At 46.6% G+C, this 17,006-nt stretch overlaps 1 protein-coding gene across 17 annotated transcripts in view; it reads left to right on the top strand.

Moving 5' to 3' along the window:
* The window catches only part of ptprt (protein tyrosine phosphatase receptor type T), a 297,385-nt gene that overhangs the window by 151,413 nt on the left and 128,966 nt on the right, over nt 1-17,006 (top strand). For all 17 annotated transcript variants that reach the window (XM_035389554.1, XM_035389544.1, XM_035389558.1 and 14 more), the window contains exons 9-10: nt 1,456-1,565; nt 14,657-14,858. In XM_035389554.1, the coding sequence (XP_035245445.1) occupies nt 1,456-1,565; nt 14,657-14,858 (312 nt within the window). The remainder of the gene's footprint in view (nt 1-1,455; nt 1,566-14,656; nt 14,859-17,006) is intronic.

The following is a 17,006-nucleotide window of genomic DNA, read 5'->3' as shown; positions in this document are numbered from 1 at the left end:
CTCTGTGGCAGCAACTTAATGAAACATGCCATTCAGATTCTCTTTGCTGTAAGTTAATCAGCTTTTTATTAATGTGGTACATTGCCAATTTTTATTTTATTGGAAAAAAAAAAAAAAACACATGCACAGACACACACATACACGCACACACAAGCACGCGTGCACATACACACACACACACTGTCTCTCTCGCTCTCTCTCTCTCTCTCTTTCCCTCAATATATCTCACTTTCTATTTCTCTCTGTCTGTTTCTGTCTCTCTCTCCCACTCTCTCTAAAATAGCGATAAGGGAGAAAATGAGATCACAAATCTAATTGCAGCCCATTGTTCCACTAATTCAATATTGCTATTCAGATGAGAAATCAACGTTACCGTTCGCAGGAAAAAAATGAAAAAAAGAAAAAGTTTTGTTTTTTTCTTGATTTGAATCTATGTAAGGTTCACCGATATCTCTATTGCAAATAGTGAGCCCCAGCCAGATAGTCCCGTAGCCAGGGGGGTGCTGCTGGGGGGAAAAAAAAATCAAACTGTTGGATGCCATTTTGGTATTCGATTCACTAATAGGCCCATTCCGGTTTGCCTTGATGCTGTCCCACTGGTTAATTAATCAGCGCCTCGTTTGTTACAGTGAGGGCCTGTTCAGACAGTAGTCAGGCGTTATTTGAACTGAGAGAAGGTAACATGGCGGCGTCTCTCAGCGCTCTACTTAGTGCTGAATTCCTGTAGCCCCCCCCCCCCCCCCCCCACACCACGTGCCTCTTCGTCTTCCTGGCCAATCAGCGAGGCCGAGCGCGCGAGGCAGGCGCCCCGCGCGCGCTCGTTAAATTCAGCTAAACGGCCTTTTAACAAAGCTGTCGTACCGGCCTTCCTGGCCGAGAAGAATTAAACTCATCAGACTTTTTTATTTTTTTCTTAATGAACAGGAAATCAGTCAGAGTGCCCCCCCCCCCAGGAAATCCCCCGGCTTAAAACAACTGAGCGGAGCCCTCCGGTAATGCCAGAGGCGCCGTCTTGCACCAAACGCCCAGACAAACGAAGAGCGGCTTTGTTCTCCTGCAGTTTAAGGGCCTCTCGCTGTTGTTTTTTTTTTTTTTACGCCCGGCGTGACTGGGATTTATAGTGAGAGCTCAGGGGTGACACGACACCGGCGGCTCCCGCCACACATCACCTGGGTCCTGCGGGTTTCCATCCTAATGGCTTTGTCCCTCCCTCCCTGACCTCCAGCCATTCGCGGTTATTCATTCCGCACACGATTTTTGCTGAAAACAATCTTGTCCTTTCCAGGTTTAGTCTGCGACCCCCAGCGCTGACCCCACCCCCCCACCCCCCACCCCCACCGCCATCACAGTGTGGCCTTGAGCTACAGGTCAACACTCGTGCTCATCTCCTCTTTCCCTGCTTCTGCTGTAAATTCACTGTGTGTGTGTGTGTGTGTGTGTGTGTGTCTCCTCCAGTGCCCGGCTCAGTCCCCACAGAGTCCATACAGAGCAGTCCATATGAGGAGAAGATCCTGATGCAGTGGAAAGCCCCAAACGAGACCAATGGAGTCATCACTCTCTACGAAGTAAGCAGAAATGACTCCATTTCCCACAATGCACTCCTGCTACAGGCCCACATGATCAAAGCCTCCCACAGTGCACTCCTGATACTGGCCCACAGGATCACATCCTCCCACAGTGCACTCCTGATACAGGCCCACAGGATCACAGCTTCCCATAATGCACTTCTCCAGAGTGCTGAATCAGGAACAATCATACACCTGTAAACAAATTTATAACTCACATTACTGTAGTCTACAACCTACAGTGTCTGCCTGTAAAATTTACAGCAGGCAGATTATGCCTTGCTCAGTTGTTTTATTGGTCATATTTTTATGTCTGGTTCCTGGTACTTTATTCTCTGCTTTGTACTTTGAGACAGTTGGTGTGTAAAGAACTCCGAGGACATTGCCAAGCCATTATAGAAACAAAGCGTGCTATTATCTTCAAACTCATCAACTTGCATTGAGACAGTAGCTAATTATCTGCAGCAACAGTAATAGCCTTGTCTGCATGTAAACTCATAGGGAGTGTGTTCACACACGCACACACACACACACTCAAAATGGCCAGACATATACACACAAATGCAGACACACTTAATTATAAACGTGTTTCCTTTATAATAGCTTGGCTGTGCTCACCCAGGTGGAATATTTCTGTTTAGAGACGATAACACTCAAACCGTGTGCTTTGTGCTTGAATAGATGTGTCCCTTCATGACTATTTTGAGCTCATTCTTGGGTGCTGAGCTTCGTCAGTGATCATAGCCCATATTTAAGTTATTCCGGTCCTACCACTCGCCTTGTTTCCTGTATCTCAGTACGAGAATGAGCCCTCCTCGTTTGTATAAGGCAAACAGGTTTTATATGAAATGTCAATTTCGCTTAAAAATTCTCACAATACTACTCGTGTGCGACGAAGAAATCCGCTCAAATGGATATTTTAGCCCGTGTATTGATTTTCTCTTGACATGTTTGATTAATCGTTGCGGAAATTAGTCTGTAATTAGTACGCAACTTCGCTATTGAGTGACAGCATAATCGCGGCGCTGACAACGCCATTGTACCGACCGCGGAACAGAAATAGTTTTTTTTTTAAGGTTCAGTCTTTTAAGCTCCCGGTTTTGGAGAGCGCTCCGGATCCTACGGAAGGGACGGGCGCACGCACGTGGAAATACGAAACCGCGCGGTCTGCCCGTGTCGGGGGCTGTGTGAGAACAAAAAAAAAAAACAACGAGAAAAAAAACGAGCTGTACCAGTGAACGTGTTGAAAGGGGCGCGTGAGGGAGAGAGAGAGAGAGAGAGAGGATGAGCTTTATTGTCCCGGGTGCGGTGGGACCTTTTCGGGGTGCAGTAACGGCCGGATTTGCATGCGAATAGTGGGCGGGGTGTTGGGGAGAACAGCAGGCCTGCGGATGCTAATGAGCGTTAGCTTACCTTGCCGGGGCCCCTTCCGCTGGAATCGCGGCTCGCGCCGAAAAGCCGTTTGAAGGTAAATTGTTATTCACCTTGAAGTGGAGAGAGGCTGCCGGCTCCCTTCGCGTACTAATGAATTATTGATCAGCAAAATTAGTTTTGTGCAATTGGGATGTGCGGGAGCGGCACAAAGAGAGCGGCGCAGTGTCCAATTTGTTTAATACCGGAGCATATTTGTGTGTGTGTGTGTGCGTTCATGGGTGTCTTTGTGTATGCTTGTGGTTGTGTGCATGTATGTGAGTGTGTCTGCACACATTGGTACATATGTCTGTGTGTGTGTGTGTGTGTGTGTGTGTGTAAGCGTGTGTGTGTGTGTGTGTGTGTGTGTGTGAGCGTGTGTGTGTGTGTGTAGGGGGAAGGGGGGGTATGGGTCGTCTACGTGCAGGCCATTGTGTGAGTAGCCGTTGTTCACAGGCACATCATTAAGGTGAAATTAGTCCTCGCCATTTTCTGGGTAATAACGGTGACAGCATTTACTAAACATATTGAGCCCGGTACAATGTGTTCTCGTCTCCCCCTGTAATTGCCATAATAGCTTTCATTGATTTAATTAAAAGCCTGCGATGGCAATTATCAGAGTTGCGAGGGAGCGTGAGCCTCGTCCTCTCTGGAGCTGGAGCAGGAAGATCGGGCTTGCAGCGGTCTCCGTTGGCTCTGAGCGTGGGGTCTGTCGGGGGGGGGGGGGGGGGGGGGGGGGGGGGGGGGGGGGGGGGCAGGTTAGGCAGCAGATACGGCGGATGGCGTCAGGCGTGCTAAAGGGGCAGCCTTGTCACTCCCTGCTAATTGGCAGCTGAGCTTGATCCGCCACGTCGATCAGAGGTCACGGCCCCCCCCCCCGAACCCTCATCCCCCTCCCTCATCTCCTCATTACCGCCGACTCTAAGGAACCGTCCCCCCCCCCCCCCCCCGTTCTCCAGCTTCGGCGGTGCCCCCGCCAGCCCGGTTTCAACGCCCGATCTGCCAACTGCAATTACCGTCTCTGGCCACCTTAACCCGCGGATTTCTGCAGCGGAAACCCGTGCGAGCGTAGCCGGCGCTAACGCTACCGCTAGGACGCTAACGGTGCCGCTAGGACGCTAACGGTGCCGCTAGGACGCTAACGCTGCCGCTAGGACGCTAACGATGCCGCTAGGACGCTAACGCTGCCGCTAGGACGCTAACGCTGCCACGAGGGCCTAAGGCCGCAAAGCTCGGCCGATTAATGGCGGCTTCGGAGATAACAGAAGATAACGAGATAGCTCTGTCGCTTCCCATTGCGCGGAGACGGCTTCGACACGCTGCTCGCAGTACGTCTGTTTCACAGCAGCTACTCACATCAAGCCATCAAGACTTCTCTGAAATTAATTAGCTGACTGACAAAAAGAGGGATAAATCTGGAGAGAAACAGAGCTGTTCCCATAATAGGCTGACATTAATCAGCGCTGATGATCCCTCTTTATTGTTTTATTTATTTATTTATTTTGGCAAACCAACTTGTGAACGCGCTATTATTTGTATGCAAATTGGACAGGAAAAAAAACAAGAAAACAAAAAAAAAACATAATTTGCTAAATACATTCTTTTGTTCATCGCATTGTTGAAACGTTTTCAGAAACTGATGGGATGACAAGCGATGTCTAGCGCTTTTTTCTTGTTGGAATTGAAGCATTCCTAAAAAAAAACAAAGGTCTGGAACTTTGAATATCAAAGACTCTTTCAAGGCCTGTCTCTAGATACTGTGCGTGTCCCTGTTTCTGGATACTGTGTGTGTGTCCCTGTCTCTAGATACTGTGTGTCCCTGTCTCTAGATACTGTGTGTGCTCCTGTCTCTAGATACTGTGTGTCCCTGTCTCTAGATACTGTGTGTGTCCCTGTCTCTAGATACTGTGTGTGCTCCTGTCTCTAGATACTGTGTGTGTCCCTGTCTCTAAATACTGTGTGTGCTCCTGTCTCTAGATAGGGTGTGTCCCTGTCTCTAGATACTCTGTGTCCCTGTCTCTAGATACTGTGTGTGTCCCTGTCTCTAGATACTGTGTGTGCTCCTGTCTCTAGATACTGTGTGTGTCCCTGTCTCTAAATACTGTGTGTGCTCCTATCTCTAGATACTGTGTGTGTTCCTGTCTCTAGATACTGTGTGTGCCCCAAAACCTGTCAGATAAAAGGAGGGGGTGGTCCCTTTTTGGAGGCCCCCTTTTCAATTATATCCAAGCAAAGAAGACTGATTGCAAATGTTCTGGTAAAAAACGTGCTGTTTTTGTTAACAGCTGCTAATAACAGCGCATGAATTACCATTCCGTTTTTTTCCTCAAATATAGAAAAATTTATTTAAGGCCTTAGACGGTTGCCTATTCGGCCTACGGGGGGGGCGCCAGGTGTGCCCACACAACCACCAGCCTGTCAGCATTGCCATGGCGAGCTGCTTAATGCAAGCCCCTGAAGCCGCTCGACGCCATTCGCCAGGATCAGGGGACCGCCCTGATTCATGAGCAGCTCACTCGTATCAATCAGCTCACACACTGGGACCCTCAGCCCCAGGACCTTCTCTCATGAAGTCACAAAGTATTACGGGTGTCAATGTTACAGAGTCATTTTATTAGCTGAGCTCCCTGTAAATGACAGGAAGTGAATTTGAGGAGCACTTGTTCTGATGTTCTTTGTGACATGCAAAATGCATATTCTGCCAAGCGAACTTCTGAGGCAATGGCTGACAATCATGAGCAGGAACACTGGACCCTGATTGACTGTTCCTGGAAACTCCATATGAAAAAGGGTCCGTAAGAAAGTATTCCTGGGAACTCCATAAAAAAAGGGAGACTGTAATTACTGTACGTATACCTGGGAGCTGTAGGAAAACAGGACTTATGTGAGGCAAGCAGGCCCAGGAGGGAAAAGGGAAACAGAAGAAGCTGAAAGGTAAATAAGCACGCGGGGTCTGGCGGCAGCATCCGAGCCGCAGTGGCGTCTTCATCTTCCGGATTCCAGCGCCCTGGGGGGGAAGCCAGCCGTTCTGAGACAGCTTTCTTCACGAATCCCATGGGGCTGTTCTCCCCCCCCCCCACCCCCCCCCCCCCTCCCTTCCCCCACCCTCTCCAGTAGAGCAGGGGGTTGCATCTTTATCCGCCATCCTGAAGCTCTTTGCCCACGCCCCCCCCCCCCCCCCCCCCCCACCCCTTGTGTTACGCTTGCTCTCCACACCCGCAAACATAAGCGATGCCGACACCAAGGTTTCCCAATAATAAACAATACTTTTTATTATTAGAACAAAAAACATAAGGTGAAATCCAGACGCGGCCGTGGTCCAACGGCGAGGAGAAAATAAAGCCCCCCTCCTGAGAAGCCGACTCCAGGCTTCCTTTTACGGGCACCACCACAGGTGCTTCCAATTATCTGAAACAAGAAAGCAGGCCTCCAAACGGCCAGCGCCCCCACCTGTCGCGGAGGGGCGTAACACCTTGTGATACTCCTTCCGGGATGTTAGGCGTGTAAGATGAACTTGCCGGCAATTTTTTTTTTTTGCTTCCTTCCGGAAACGGTTTTCCTTGTCTTTCGACGGCTCTTGATTGGCGCTGTCAGTAGTCCGTCGCCGAGCCGCGGCGCTTCGTCCTTGCTGCGTGAGTCCGTGGTCCGTCATCGGGCTGCGATTTGTCACCTTCGGCGAACGGGCTCCTCTCGAAAACGAGGACGCGGGATTATCTGCGGGGAGATCAGCGGTGTAACAGATTGTGCTGGGGCGCGCGACTACACAACAAAAAACCTCTCTGGATCCGTATTGCTCCCGCGGCCCCTAATCCTCCTTCTGTCTGTTGAATGAGGAGCGGTCTTCAGCCTGCTGATCTATTATGCGGGGGCCTATCTGCCTAACGAAGACAAACGGCCCCCCCGGGGTCCCCCGGTAAACGGGGGGGGGGGGCGATCTCGTCGCGGGGCCGAGCCGCGGCCGCACCGCTGCTTTCTCGTTTCCTGGCGGCGGCGCGGCGGGTTGAGAGATGGCGCCGCTCCGTCCACCATTTTAAGAGGTCGGGATTCGAGCGTCGGACGTTTTTTTTTTTTTTTTCGCGAAACTGCGTGTCCTCGTCCCAGCTTTTTTGAGTGCGTTTCTGGTATCGCCCTTCTCCGGAGCCATCGCAGCATGGCAACACACGCGTGTGATATAGCGACATTGCTCAGGACGTAAGAACGGTTGTCTGGCAGTCGGAGGGTTGCCGGTTCGATCCCCGCTCTGGGCGTGTCGAAGTGTCCCTGAGCAAGACACCTAACCCCTAACTGCTCTGGCATCAATTGTAAAGCGCTTTGGATAAAAGCGCTATATAAATGCAGTCCATTTACCATTTACCATGATACGCACATGCGGCAACACGCACAAGAGGATGTCGACATTTAACAGCGACGAACACAAGGAAATAGAGCCGCCTCGGAGACTTCCCTTGCCATTCAGCCCCAGTGTCTTACCCAGCTGACGCTAAGCGCTATGGGAGTGCCGCGGAACGTTCCGGTCGGGTTCGCATTTGACGCGGAACTCGGACCGGAGGCGAACGCCGTGAAAACCGGCACAGCCGGGAGGCGCCGTTAGGCACGATACGAAGAGCACCACTCTAATGTAAGTGGTGTGAAAATGGTTCAAGTCTCACATCGCTTTTACAAAACAAAACCCATCTGTGCATGTCCCCTAAAAGCCAGGCCATTTTAGGACTTTTTAGGATTTGGAAATATGAGGTTTATACGGCCAGGATCACACATTTTCCTTCCCTGAGTTTTTGCGAGATATGGGGACTGTAGACACGGGCCATTTAAACAGAATCTAAAGTAAAAGCATTTAGGTTGTTATATGAACAAAACACATGGAGTTCTTTTGCTCCTGGGTCTGCTTTCGTCTGCTGATCCAGTGACTCCCAGTCGTTTGGGACCTGAGCCGGAGATCACAGGACCCGTCAGCTATGGCTACACATGGAACTCCAAAGTCTGCATGGGAACCCCTAAGCACTGGTTTCCACAAAACAAGCCCGGTCATTCATTTTGGATAAATGATAGATCTGGGGGAGAAGCAGAGAGAGAGAAAGAATGAAATGTGTCATTGAGAGAGAATTGTCAGTGCTATACAACACACCCTAATAATAATAATAATAATAATAATAATAATAATAATAATAATAAATTATCTAATTGGTTAATTAATTAATTATTTAAACAGAATCACCACATCCAGTGCAATTCATGGTTATGACATGTTCCTTTGTCTGTTGTTCAAAAAAGCCGGGATAACCTTGAATTCATTTGAGAAATTAACCCTTCCGCTCCTTGGTGTATGCTTGCCCCCGTCGTGCTGTCTTTGGGACCGCAGGGACCGTGCGGGAGGTAGGTCTTTAGTCCTGCATTACACCCGGATGACCGGGCATTCAGACAAACCGGCAGCCTGTCTCATCTCGGGTTAGCGGCCCGGTGGGCAGCCTGGTTCAGGTGAATGGGCTCCATCTGTCACTTGTTGGCGGTGCCTCCTAGGGGAAATTATGCTTCATAGGTTTGTTGCTTTGTCTTTCTGTTTGAATGGGAAATATGTCACTGTTCCCGATGCTGCAGGCCAGCCTGCCCATAAGCACCCCAAAGCAAAGATTGTGTGCTTTTGCACCTCGGGCAAAGATGGTGATGGTGCCCTTCTCCACACTCTCCCAGCTTCAGTAAGCTCTTCCAGTAAAGACCTGCTCCATATCCTCCCAGCTTCAGTAAGCTCTTCCAGTAAAGACCTGCTCCATATCCTCCCAGCGTCAGTAAGCTCTTCCAGTAAAGACCTGCTCCATATCCTCCCAGCTTCAGTAAGCTCTTCCAGTAAAGACCTGCTCCATATCCTCCCAGCTTCAGTAAACTCTTCCAGTAAATAGCTGCTCCATATCCTCCCAGCTTCAGTAAGCTCTTCCAGTAAAGACCTTCTCCATACACACACAGCTTCAGTAAACTCTTCCAGTAAATAGCTGCTCCATACACACCCAACTTCAGTAAACTCTTCTAGTAAAGACCTGCTCCATGCACACCCAGCTTCAGTAAGCTCTTCCAGTAAATACCTGCTCCATACACACCCAGCTTCAGTAAACTCTTCTAGTAAAGACCTACTCCATACCCTCCCAGCTTCAGTAAACTCTTCCAGCAAAGACCTGCTCCAAATCGTAGCCTCAAAGGGTACCTTTATCTGTGATTTATTGTCTATCCACAGCACAGTTCAGGGTGCTTCTTCATTCAAACACGGACTGGAAACATCACTGCATTGCTTAATTAGTTTTGGATTAAATCAAGCAATTAAAACAAATGACAAATAAACACGATAAGGACTCACAAGCTAGAAGAGATGCAATTCAGCAAGACAGAAGCGTGCTATTGTACCTTTTAATTCTGCTGAGCTCAGCAGGCTAAATGTTTTACCTCAGTTCTGAATATAGTTCAAGGCAGTCAAGTTTACTTTTCTTCTGTCATAATGTCCCAGTTGTTTGAGCAAAGTGTTTTCCAGTGTAATTTACATCTGGAGTTTAGTGTTTCCTGTTCTTAGCTACACTGAGCTATACCACGCATGTGACCGTCACTCTGCCTCTTGCTTGAACTTATATCCCACCATTCTCCTGGTTCCTCTATGATTAGCCTCCCTTGTGTGTGCCAGGAGTGTATACCCCCCCCCCCCACCCACCCACCCCAGTCAAGGATCAAGCCTCGGTTTCTTCTCATATCCTCCAGGGAGTTCTCCTCGTTGCTGTGGCCCTTGGCTGACTCTGACTCTGGGGAATCTGGGCCCAGAACGTGTGTGCAGTGCTTTGAGATGCGGGCGCTTTGTGAAAAGCGCATCGCGAAATAAAACTGAATTAAATTGAGCTGAGTCGAGTTGGAAATATGGGACGGAGGCAATAGGGGGCCTGGCTTCATGGCAAATAATGTCTCCGCGCGTCTCCAATGAGATAATCTGGTGCTTGGATTGGCGGCCGATAGGACACTGCCGTTGTACCCTTGAGCAAAGTACGTAACCTGCATTGCTTCAGTATATATCCAGTTGCATAATTGGATACAATGTAAAATGCTATGTAAAAATGTTGTGTAAATCGCTCTGGATAAGAGCGTCTGCTAAATGCCTGAAATGTAATGTAATGGATTGAGTGAGCAGAGACAGTAACTGTTTGGGTGTGTGAGGGCATGATTGTGTGCAGAAATCTTAATTTCACCCTTACTTCACTCTCACACGGTCATAGACTCCGTTCCATTCGGCTTTCACCTGGGTGAAGGTGCGTGAAAAAGGGGATAGCCAGTGAAAGGGTGATGGCATGGCATCGGTCCCAGTGTTTGCTGCAGAAATTTGCTGATGTTCTGTTATGGCAGTGGAAGAACAGGTAAGATAATGTCTCTGGGAGAGGACTCTCTTATTGACACCTTTGATCCTGGTTCACATTTTGTTGCATCGGATGTTTTTTCAGTAGATCCTCTGAAGCAGTCCCGCAAGAGTCCGCTTGTGTCTAACAAAAAATGGAGCTGAAAGTTATTTTCATTTTACATATAAAGTGCTGAGCCTATTTCGAAGGTACATTTGCGTCGTTTTCCCCTGTTCAGTTGGGTTTATGACTTTGGGCTGTACTGAGGTTAGCATAAAGACTGTCAGCGCCAAGATGCACGCCCCAGGACCTACAAGATAAACGGAGAGAAGGGTTATGTAAAATGAGCTAAACTGGTTGCTTTGTGGCGTTTGGGTTTCTGGGCTCACCTGCGTTCTCGTTTTAAAAAAAAAACGTCACACTTCCTGCTTCAGTCCAGGGGCTTAGGGATAACGCCGCTGCCTGCGCATTACCCACAATGCCCTTCTGTGGCTAATGCCCGCAGTTTCGCCGAGCAGCAAAGTAAGTGTTTGCACTTTGGGGGCCCAAACTCCAGAAAAAAAAAAGAATGAAAAAACAATAAATAAATAAATAAATAAATAAATAAATAAATAAAAGAAAGAATAGAGCGAGGAATTGCATTTTCGCTCAGTTCGCGAGCTTTCCATAAATTGTGGCGAAAAAAGGCGCGCGGATAATAAACATTGAATCATTTGTGGCGTTTTATTGGACCTAATCAGGCCTTCCCTCACACCGGGAGAGCGTTATAAGGGGAGGCAGAGGGGTGAGATACGACCGCGTGATTGAGGCCGGTTCTGTGCTGCTGGTGGGCGAGGCGTTCTGCTGTAAATACATCACCGGGTTTAGCTTTTCAACGCCTTTTTATATCGGCGCTCTGGAGCAGAAGCGGTAATAGACCTGTGGGTGCACCAGGGGGGGTGGGGGGGAAGGCATAAAAAAAATATGACAATGACCGCAGGCTTATTTTAACAACGTATACGGCCTTTCCGAAGGCTGGCTGCCGCTTCTGAACAAAAGCCTACCCCCCCTTCCCCCCAACAAAAACAGAACAATAGCAACAAAAAATTAAAATGATTCCAGAAAAATCAGTTGATAACATACGCCAGTGAGCGTTCAAGAGGACAAAAGCAATAATCAAAGAGATTCAAATAAAGACAAAAGTGGGCTGTCACTTGGACTTGGAGTTTGTTTTGATTAGTACTGCACTCCGAGCCTGAAAACAACTCAGAAATTAAGGCTGACAACTGTAATTTCTAGCCAATGTGGAAAGTCAAGTCAAGGGTTTGTTTTTTTGTTTATGCTTTTTTTTTTTTCTTTTTGCTTCCCTTGGCCACACTAGTCCTTACGTGTCCTGAATAAAGATTAGGCCTTGTCCGCACTGTCAGGACTGTGTGTCTGCAAGGCAAAAAGCCTGGGGATGAAATACGAATATTTTATTCAGTAACTTTTATTTTTTGGTTCCCGATTCCTCCCCCCCCCCCACCTCTCTCACAACCTTTCGTGTCCAAGTCATTCATACTAAGGGTCCAATGCGAGAGGTTAATTTTCATTCAACATTATTTATCCACTTTTTCGTTCCTTTTTTCTTGGAACGTAGGATTATATTTAGCTCAAATATAGCGGGCAGTACGTAACATTCCGTTCAGCGGGGATGTGTCCTTCACAACTGGTTTAAGACACTTCTTGCATGAACTGGCTGTTTTTTCCTCCCTCGCACACCCTGTCTCTTTCGCTCTCAGGTAAAAGTGCGTTTTAAGCGACTCCCCCCCCCCCGACTGCTTCGTATCGCCCGTGGTTACGGAGCGGTCCAGGACCGTGCCGAATCGACACATTCGCCACGCTGCCCCCCAATAAGCCCTCTCTTTGGCTGGGAGCTGAGCTGTCAGTTTGCTTTATTTGACTTCTATAATGCGGCTCAACTGTGAAGTGTCAGTCAGGAATATTTTGATTGCCCACAGACGCCCCACATTCCCCCCCAGGCATCAGTTTGCACAAACAAAATACACAAAATGCAGCACAGCCTTTCAACAGTTTTGTGAATTTGGACATCAAACACTTTGATATCTCCGGAAATCAAATGTTAGTTTGTTACTGCAAATGAAAGGCATACAATTCCAAGGCATACAAAAAGTTTATGGTGCAAATATATTTTTCAACAGATTTTGGACCAAGCAAACGGCATATGGTACATACAGTTTAATACATGACATTTTCATTTCGACATCAGAGCATGCATATACATCACAGCTGCATTGACGCTTAATAAAGATAAGTAGATCAGCTACATGCTGGAACAGAGCCTTAACAGATACCAGACCATGGGGCCCATCCACACACTGGAACAGAGCCTTAACAGATACCAGACCATGGGACCCATTCACACAATGGAACAGAGCCTTAACAGATACCAGACCATGGGGCCCATCCACAGACTGGAACAGAGCTTTAACAGATACCAGACCATGGGGCCCATCAACACACTGGAACAGAGCTTTAACAGATACCAGACCATGGGGCCCATCCACACACTGGAACAGTGTCTTAACAGATACCAGACCATGGGGCCCATCCACACACTGGAACAGAGCCTTAACAGATACCAGACCATAAGGCCCATCCACACACTGGAACAGAGCCTGAACAGATACCAGACCATGGGACCCATTCACACAATGGAACAGAGCCTTAACAGATACCAGACCATGGGACCCATTCACACAATGGAACAGAGCCTTAACAGATACCAGACCATGGGGCCCATCCACACACCTTGAATAGAGCCTTAACAGATACCAGACCATGGGGCCCATCCACAGACTGGAACAGAGCTTTAACAGATACCAGACCATGGGGCCCACAACACACTGGAACAGAGCCTTAACAGATACCAGACCATGGGGCCCATCCACACACTGGAACAGAGCCGTAACAGATACTAGACCATGGGGCCCACCACACACTGGAACAGTGTCTTAACAGATACCAGACCACGGGGCCCATCCACACACTGGAACAGTGTCTTAACAGATACCAGACCATGGGGCCCATCCACACACTGGAACAGAGACTTAACAGATACCAGACCATGGGACCCATTCACACAATGGAACAGAGCCTTAACAGATACCAGACCATGGGACCCATTCACACAATGGAACAGAGCCTTAACAGGTACCAGACCATGGGACCCATTCACACAATGGAACAGTGCCTTAACAGGTACCAGACCATAAGGCCCATCCACACACTGGAACAGAGCCTTAACAGATACCAGACCATGGGACCCATTCACACAATGGAACAGTGCCTTAACAGATACCAGACCATGGGACCCATTCACACAATGGAACAGTGCCTTAACAGATACCAGATCATGGGGCCCACCACACAATGGAACAGAGCCTTAACAGATACCAGACCATAAGGCCCATCCACACACTGGAACAGTGCCTTACATGCCAAACCGTGGGATTCATTCGCACACTGGAACAGTGGCTTAGCAGATACCACAACAGTGAATTAATAGGAAATGTCACCCTCCAGCCCCCTGGTTTTCAGTACAGCACCATTTTGAAAAGAGGTTTGCTAGAAATGACCAATTGACATAGCTCAAGCTGTAGCACACTCACTTTAATTTCCCCGAATTTCTGGTTTTGTCGACTCTAATAGTCACTTTTAATACAGTCTTGTTTTTTGTCTGTAATTTATGGGATTTAGCAAGGAAAGCCTTTCTTTCTGTAAGTGATGAATAGTATGAGAGGTTTTGATGGTAGTCATTTTTTCTGTGATTGATGACTGTTGGCTAGGAGTTTTATGGTAGTGTTTTGTCTGCAATTTATGAATGTTAACAGAGGATTTTGACGGTAGTTGTTTTTTCTGTAATTGATGAATGTTGTCTGGGATTTTGATGGTAGTTATTTTTTCCTCTAATAGATTAATGTTGCCTGAGGTTTTGATAGTAATGTTTTTGTCCATAATTAGTGAATGCCGACAGGGATTTTGAATGGCTGTTATTCTTTTTGTTTTCTTTTGTCTTTTGTATGTAATTTTTGAAAGCTAGCTGGAATTTATTATTATTATTATTATTATTATTATTATTATTATTATTATTATTCGATAGTTGTTTTGTCTGTAACCGATGACAAGTGGCCGGAAATTTGAAAGAAGTCAATTGATGAATTCTTTGAGGGATTTTTTGGTTTATAATAGTTGAATATTAATAGTGGTTTTGATAGTTGTTGTTTTGCCTGTAACCGATGAAGACTATCAGGGATTTTGATGGTGTACTCTTCCTCTCTGTAGGTCATTTACCAGGCCCTGAGCTCCTTGGACCCCAGCGCCGATCTCTCCACCCAGAAGGGCAGAGTCTTCAAACTTCGCAACGAGACACGCAATCTCTTCGAAGGGCTCTATCCCGGCACCACGTACTTCTTCACCCTCAGAGCCTCCACCAACAAGGGGTTTGGACCCCCCGTCACCACCCGCATCACCACCAAGATCGCAGGTGAGACGTGGACGTCCTGGGCGGTCACGTGACACGTCTCACATATCCTGACGAAGCATGCTACTATAGGTGGGGGTGGAAGGAGGTGGAAAACCAGGTCAAGAAGCAGCGTATTCTGTGATTGGCTGTCTGTACATTCTATCATTGGCGGTTTGTGCATTCTCTGACTGGCTGTTTGTGCATTCTCTGATTGGCTGTTTGTGAATTCTCGGATTGACTGTTTGTGAATTCTCGGATTGACTGTTTGTACATACTCTGATTGGCTGTCTGTGCATTCTCTGATTGGTTGTTTGTGCATTCACTGATTGGTTGTTTGTGCATTCTCTGATTGGCTGTTTGTGCATTCTTTGATTGACTGTTTGTACATTCCATGATTGTTTGCTTGTGCGTTTTCTGATTGGCTGATCTGATTGTGCATTCTCTTATCAGCTGCTTGATTGCCTTTCTGACTGGAGGCACAGAATAAAAAAAAAGTACTACTTTCATCCATAAATATGATTATGCGGTATTTCAGTATGCTAAAATCAAAGCATGAATGACTTCTGTATTAATAATTTAGTACTGCATGTACAATAGTATTTCCGTGTAGAGTGTATTGTGAGTGTAGTGAGGTAGCTGAAATGAGTTTTGAAGTGGTATGCTGTGCAGGTCTTCAACAAATTTATACATAGTACAAATTCTCTGAAGCTATTAACAGCCTATGTCAAGAAACAAACATGTCCAAGTCAATCAAGTCACATGGAGGAGTGTTTTCATAGAAACCCTATGCGGATTTTCTGTGCAGACGGTACGCATGACATTGCATTGTGTGTGTGTGTGTGTGTGTTTCAGACTGTGTTCATACATATACAATTTTTCAAATGTCCTGAAACTGCAGTCAGAAAAAAATAGAATAAATGTATATATATATATACACACACACACACACACACAATAGACTGCAGAGTGCAACAGAAAGCCTGGAAGTGCTGTGTTCTGACTGTGGCAGCTTTAATCTATCCAACACCATCAATCTATCCTCCTAATTCTTATGAGTATAATAAACAAGGACTGCAATTTAACCACAGAGAAGCTACACCACTACAGCAAGGCTAGTTCTGTTTGTTTCACTGATGCAACCCATTATTATTATTGTTGTTGTTGTTGTTTACAATGGAGACTGATAATAATTAAATACCAGTCAGTTGAATTACCATTGCTTGGCAGCTTCAGTCTTCTTCGTTATATTTTCTCAGTAAGCATACCATCATTGCCATACAGCTTTCCTGCTAACTACAGGAGGAATACTTCCGGAATGGACTTCATTCAGAATCTTGAAAGCAATGTGAAAATGCACCAGCTTTCAGAATTTGAATCCTTTATTAATGGAGTTGTCTAAAATTGAAATTGGGATCACAAGAACATTTGTTCAATTAAAATTTTTTTTTCCGTTGTTGGCTTTCCAAATCACGTCTCATTTTTCAGTGATCCTTTGGCTTGTGATGTTTCATCTCGTAGTAACTGTAGTAAGACATGCCTCGTTGTCTAATTTTGATTTACTGCACTTAGACATTTTTAATCAATGAAAGTGTGGCTCGTTGTCATTTAATGCAAGTATTTTTTGCATGAGTGGTAATACAGAGCGTGTTACTGAGAAGACATGATTGCGTAAGCTACTCTCAGATTTTTTTCTCTCGTTTTGGTTGACCTGTCGATGCATAGCGCCAAGCTTCTGCTGTAAATCGGTGATTCTGCTGGAAATAAGGCCCGTTGAATTGGCTGAACTGGCATATTTGACCATTTTGCGGTCTTACCCAGAGATTGCAGTAGGGTGTAGGGAGTAGGATTATATTTAGCTCTACTTTAGCAAGCAGTCCAGAACGTCTTATCCAGAGACATTTTTTTTAAACATAGTATTCATTAACAGCTGGATATATATACTGAAGGTTAAGTACCTTACTCAATCTCCTGCCTGGGAATTAAACCTGCAACCTTTAGGTTACAAGGCCAGTTCCTTAACCATTTTACTATGCCTGACAGTGAAGCACATGCTATCTGTTACCTTTTCATTATGCTTTTCCTCCGAGGAATATACCGATAGCTAATTTACGTTGAAACAAATTTGTGAAATGTACAGTATTCATTTTCTTAACAATAGTATTAATCACA

The sequence above is a fragment of the Anguilla anguilla genome, chromosome 13, assembly GCF_013347855.1.
Source record: "Anguilla anguilla isolate fAngAng1 chromosome 13, fAngAng1.pri, whole genome shotgun sequence".
NCBI lineage: Eukaryota > Metazoa > Chordata > Actinopteri > Anguilliformes > Anguillidae > Anguilla > Anguilla anguilla.
The sequence above is the reverse complement of the archived record's forward strand: the minus strand, read 5'-3'. Positions and strand labels throughout refer to the sequence as shown.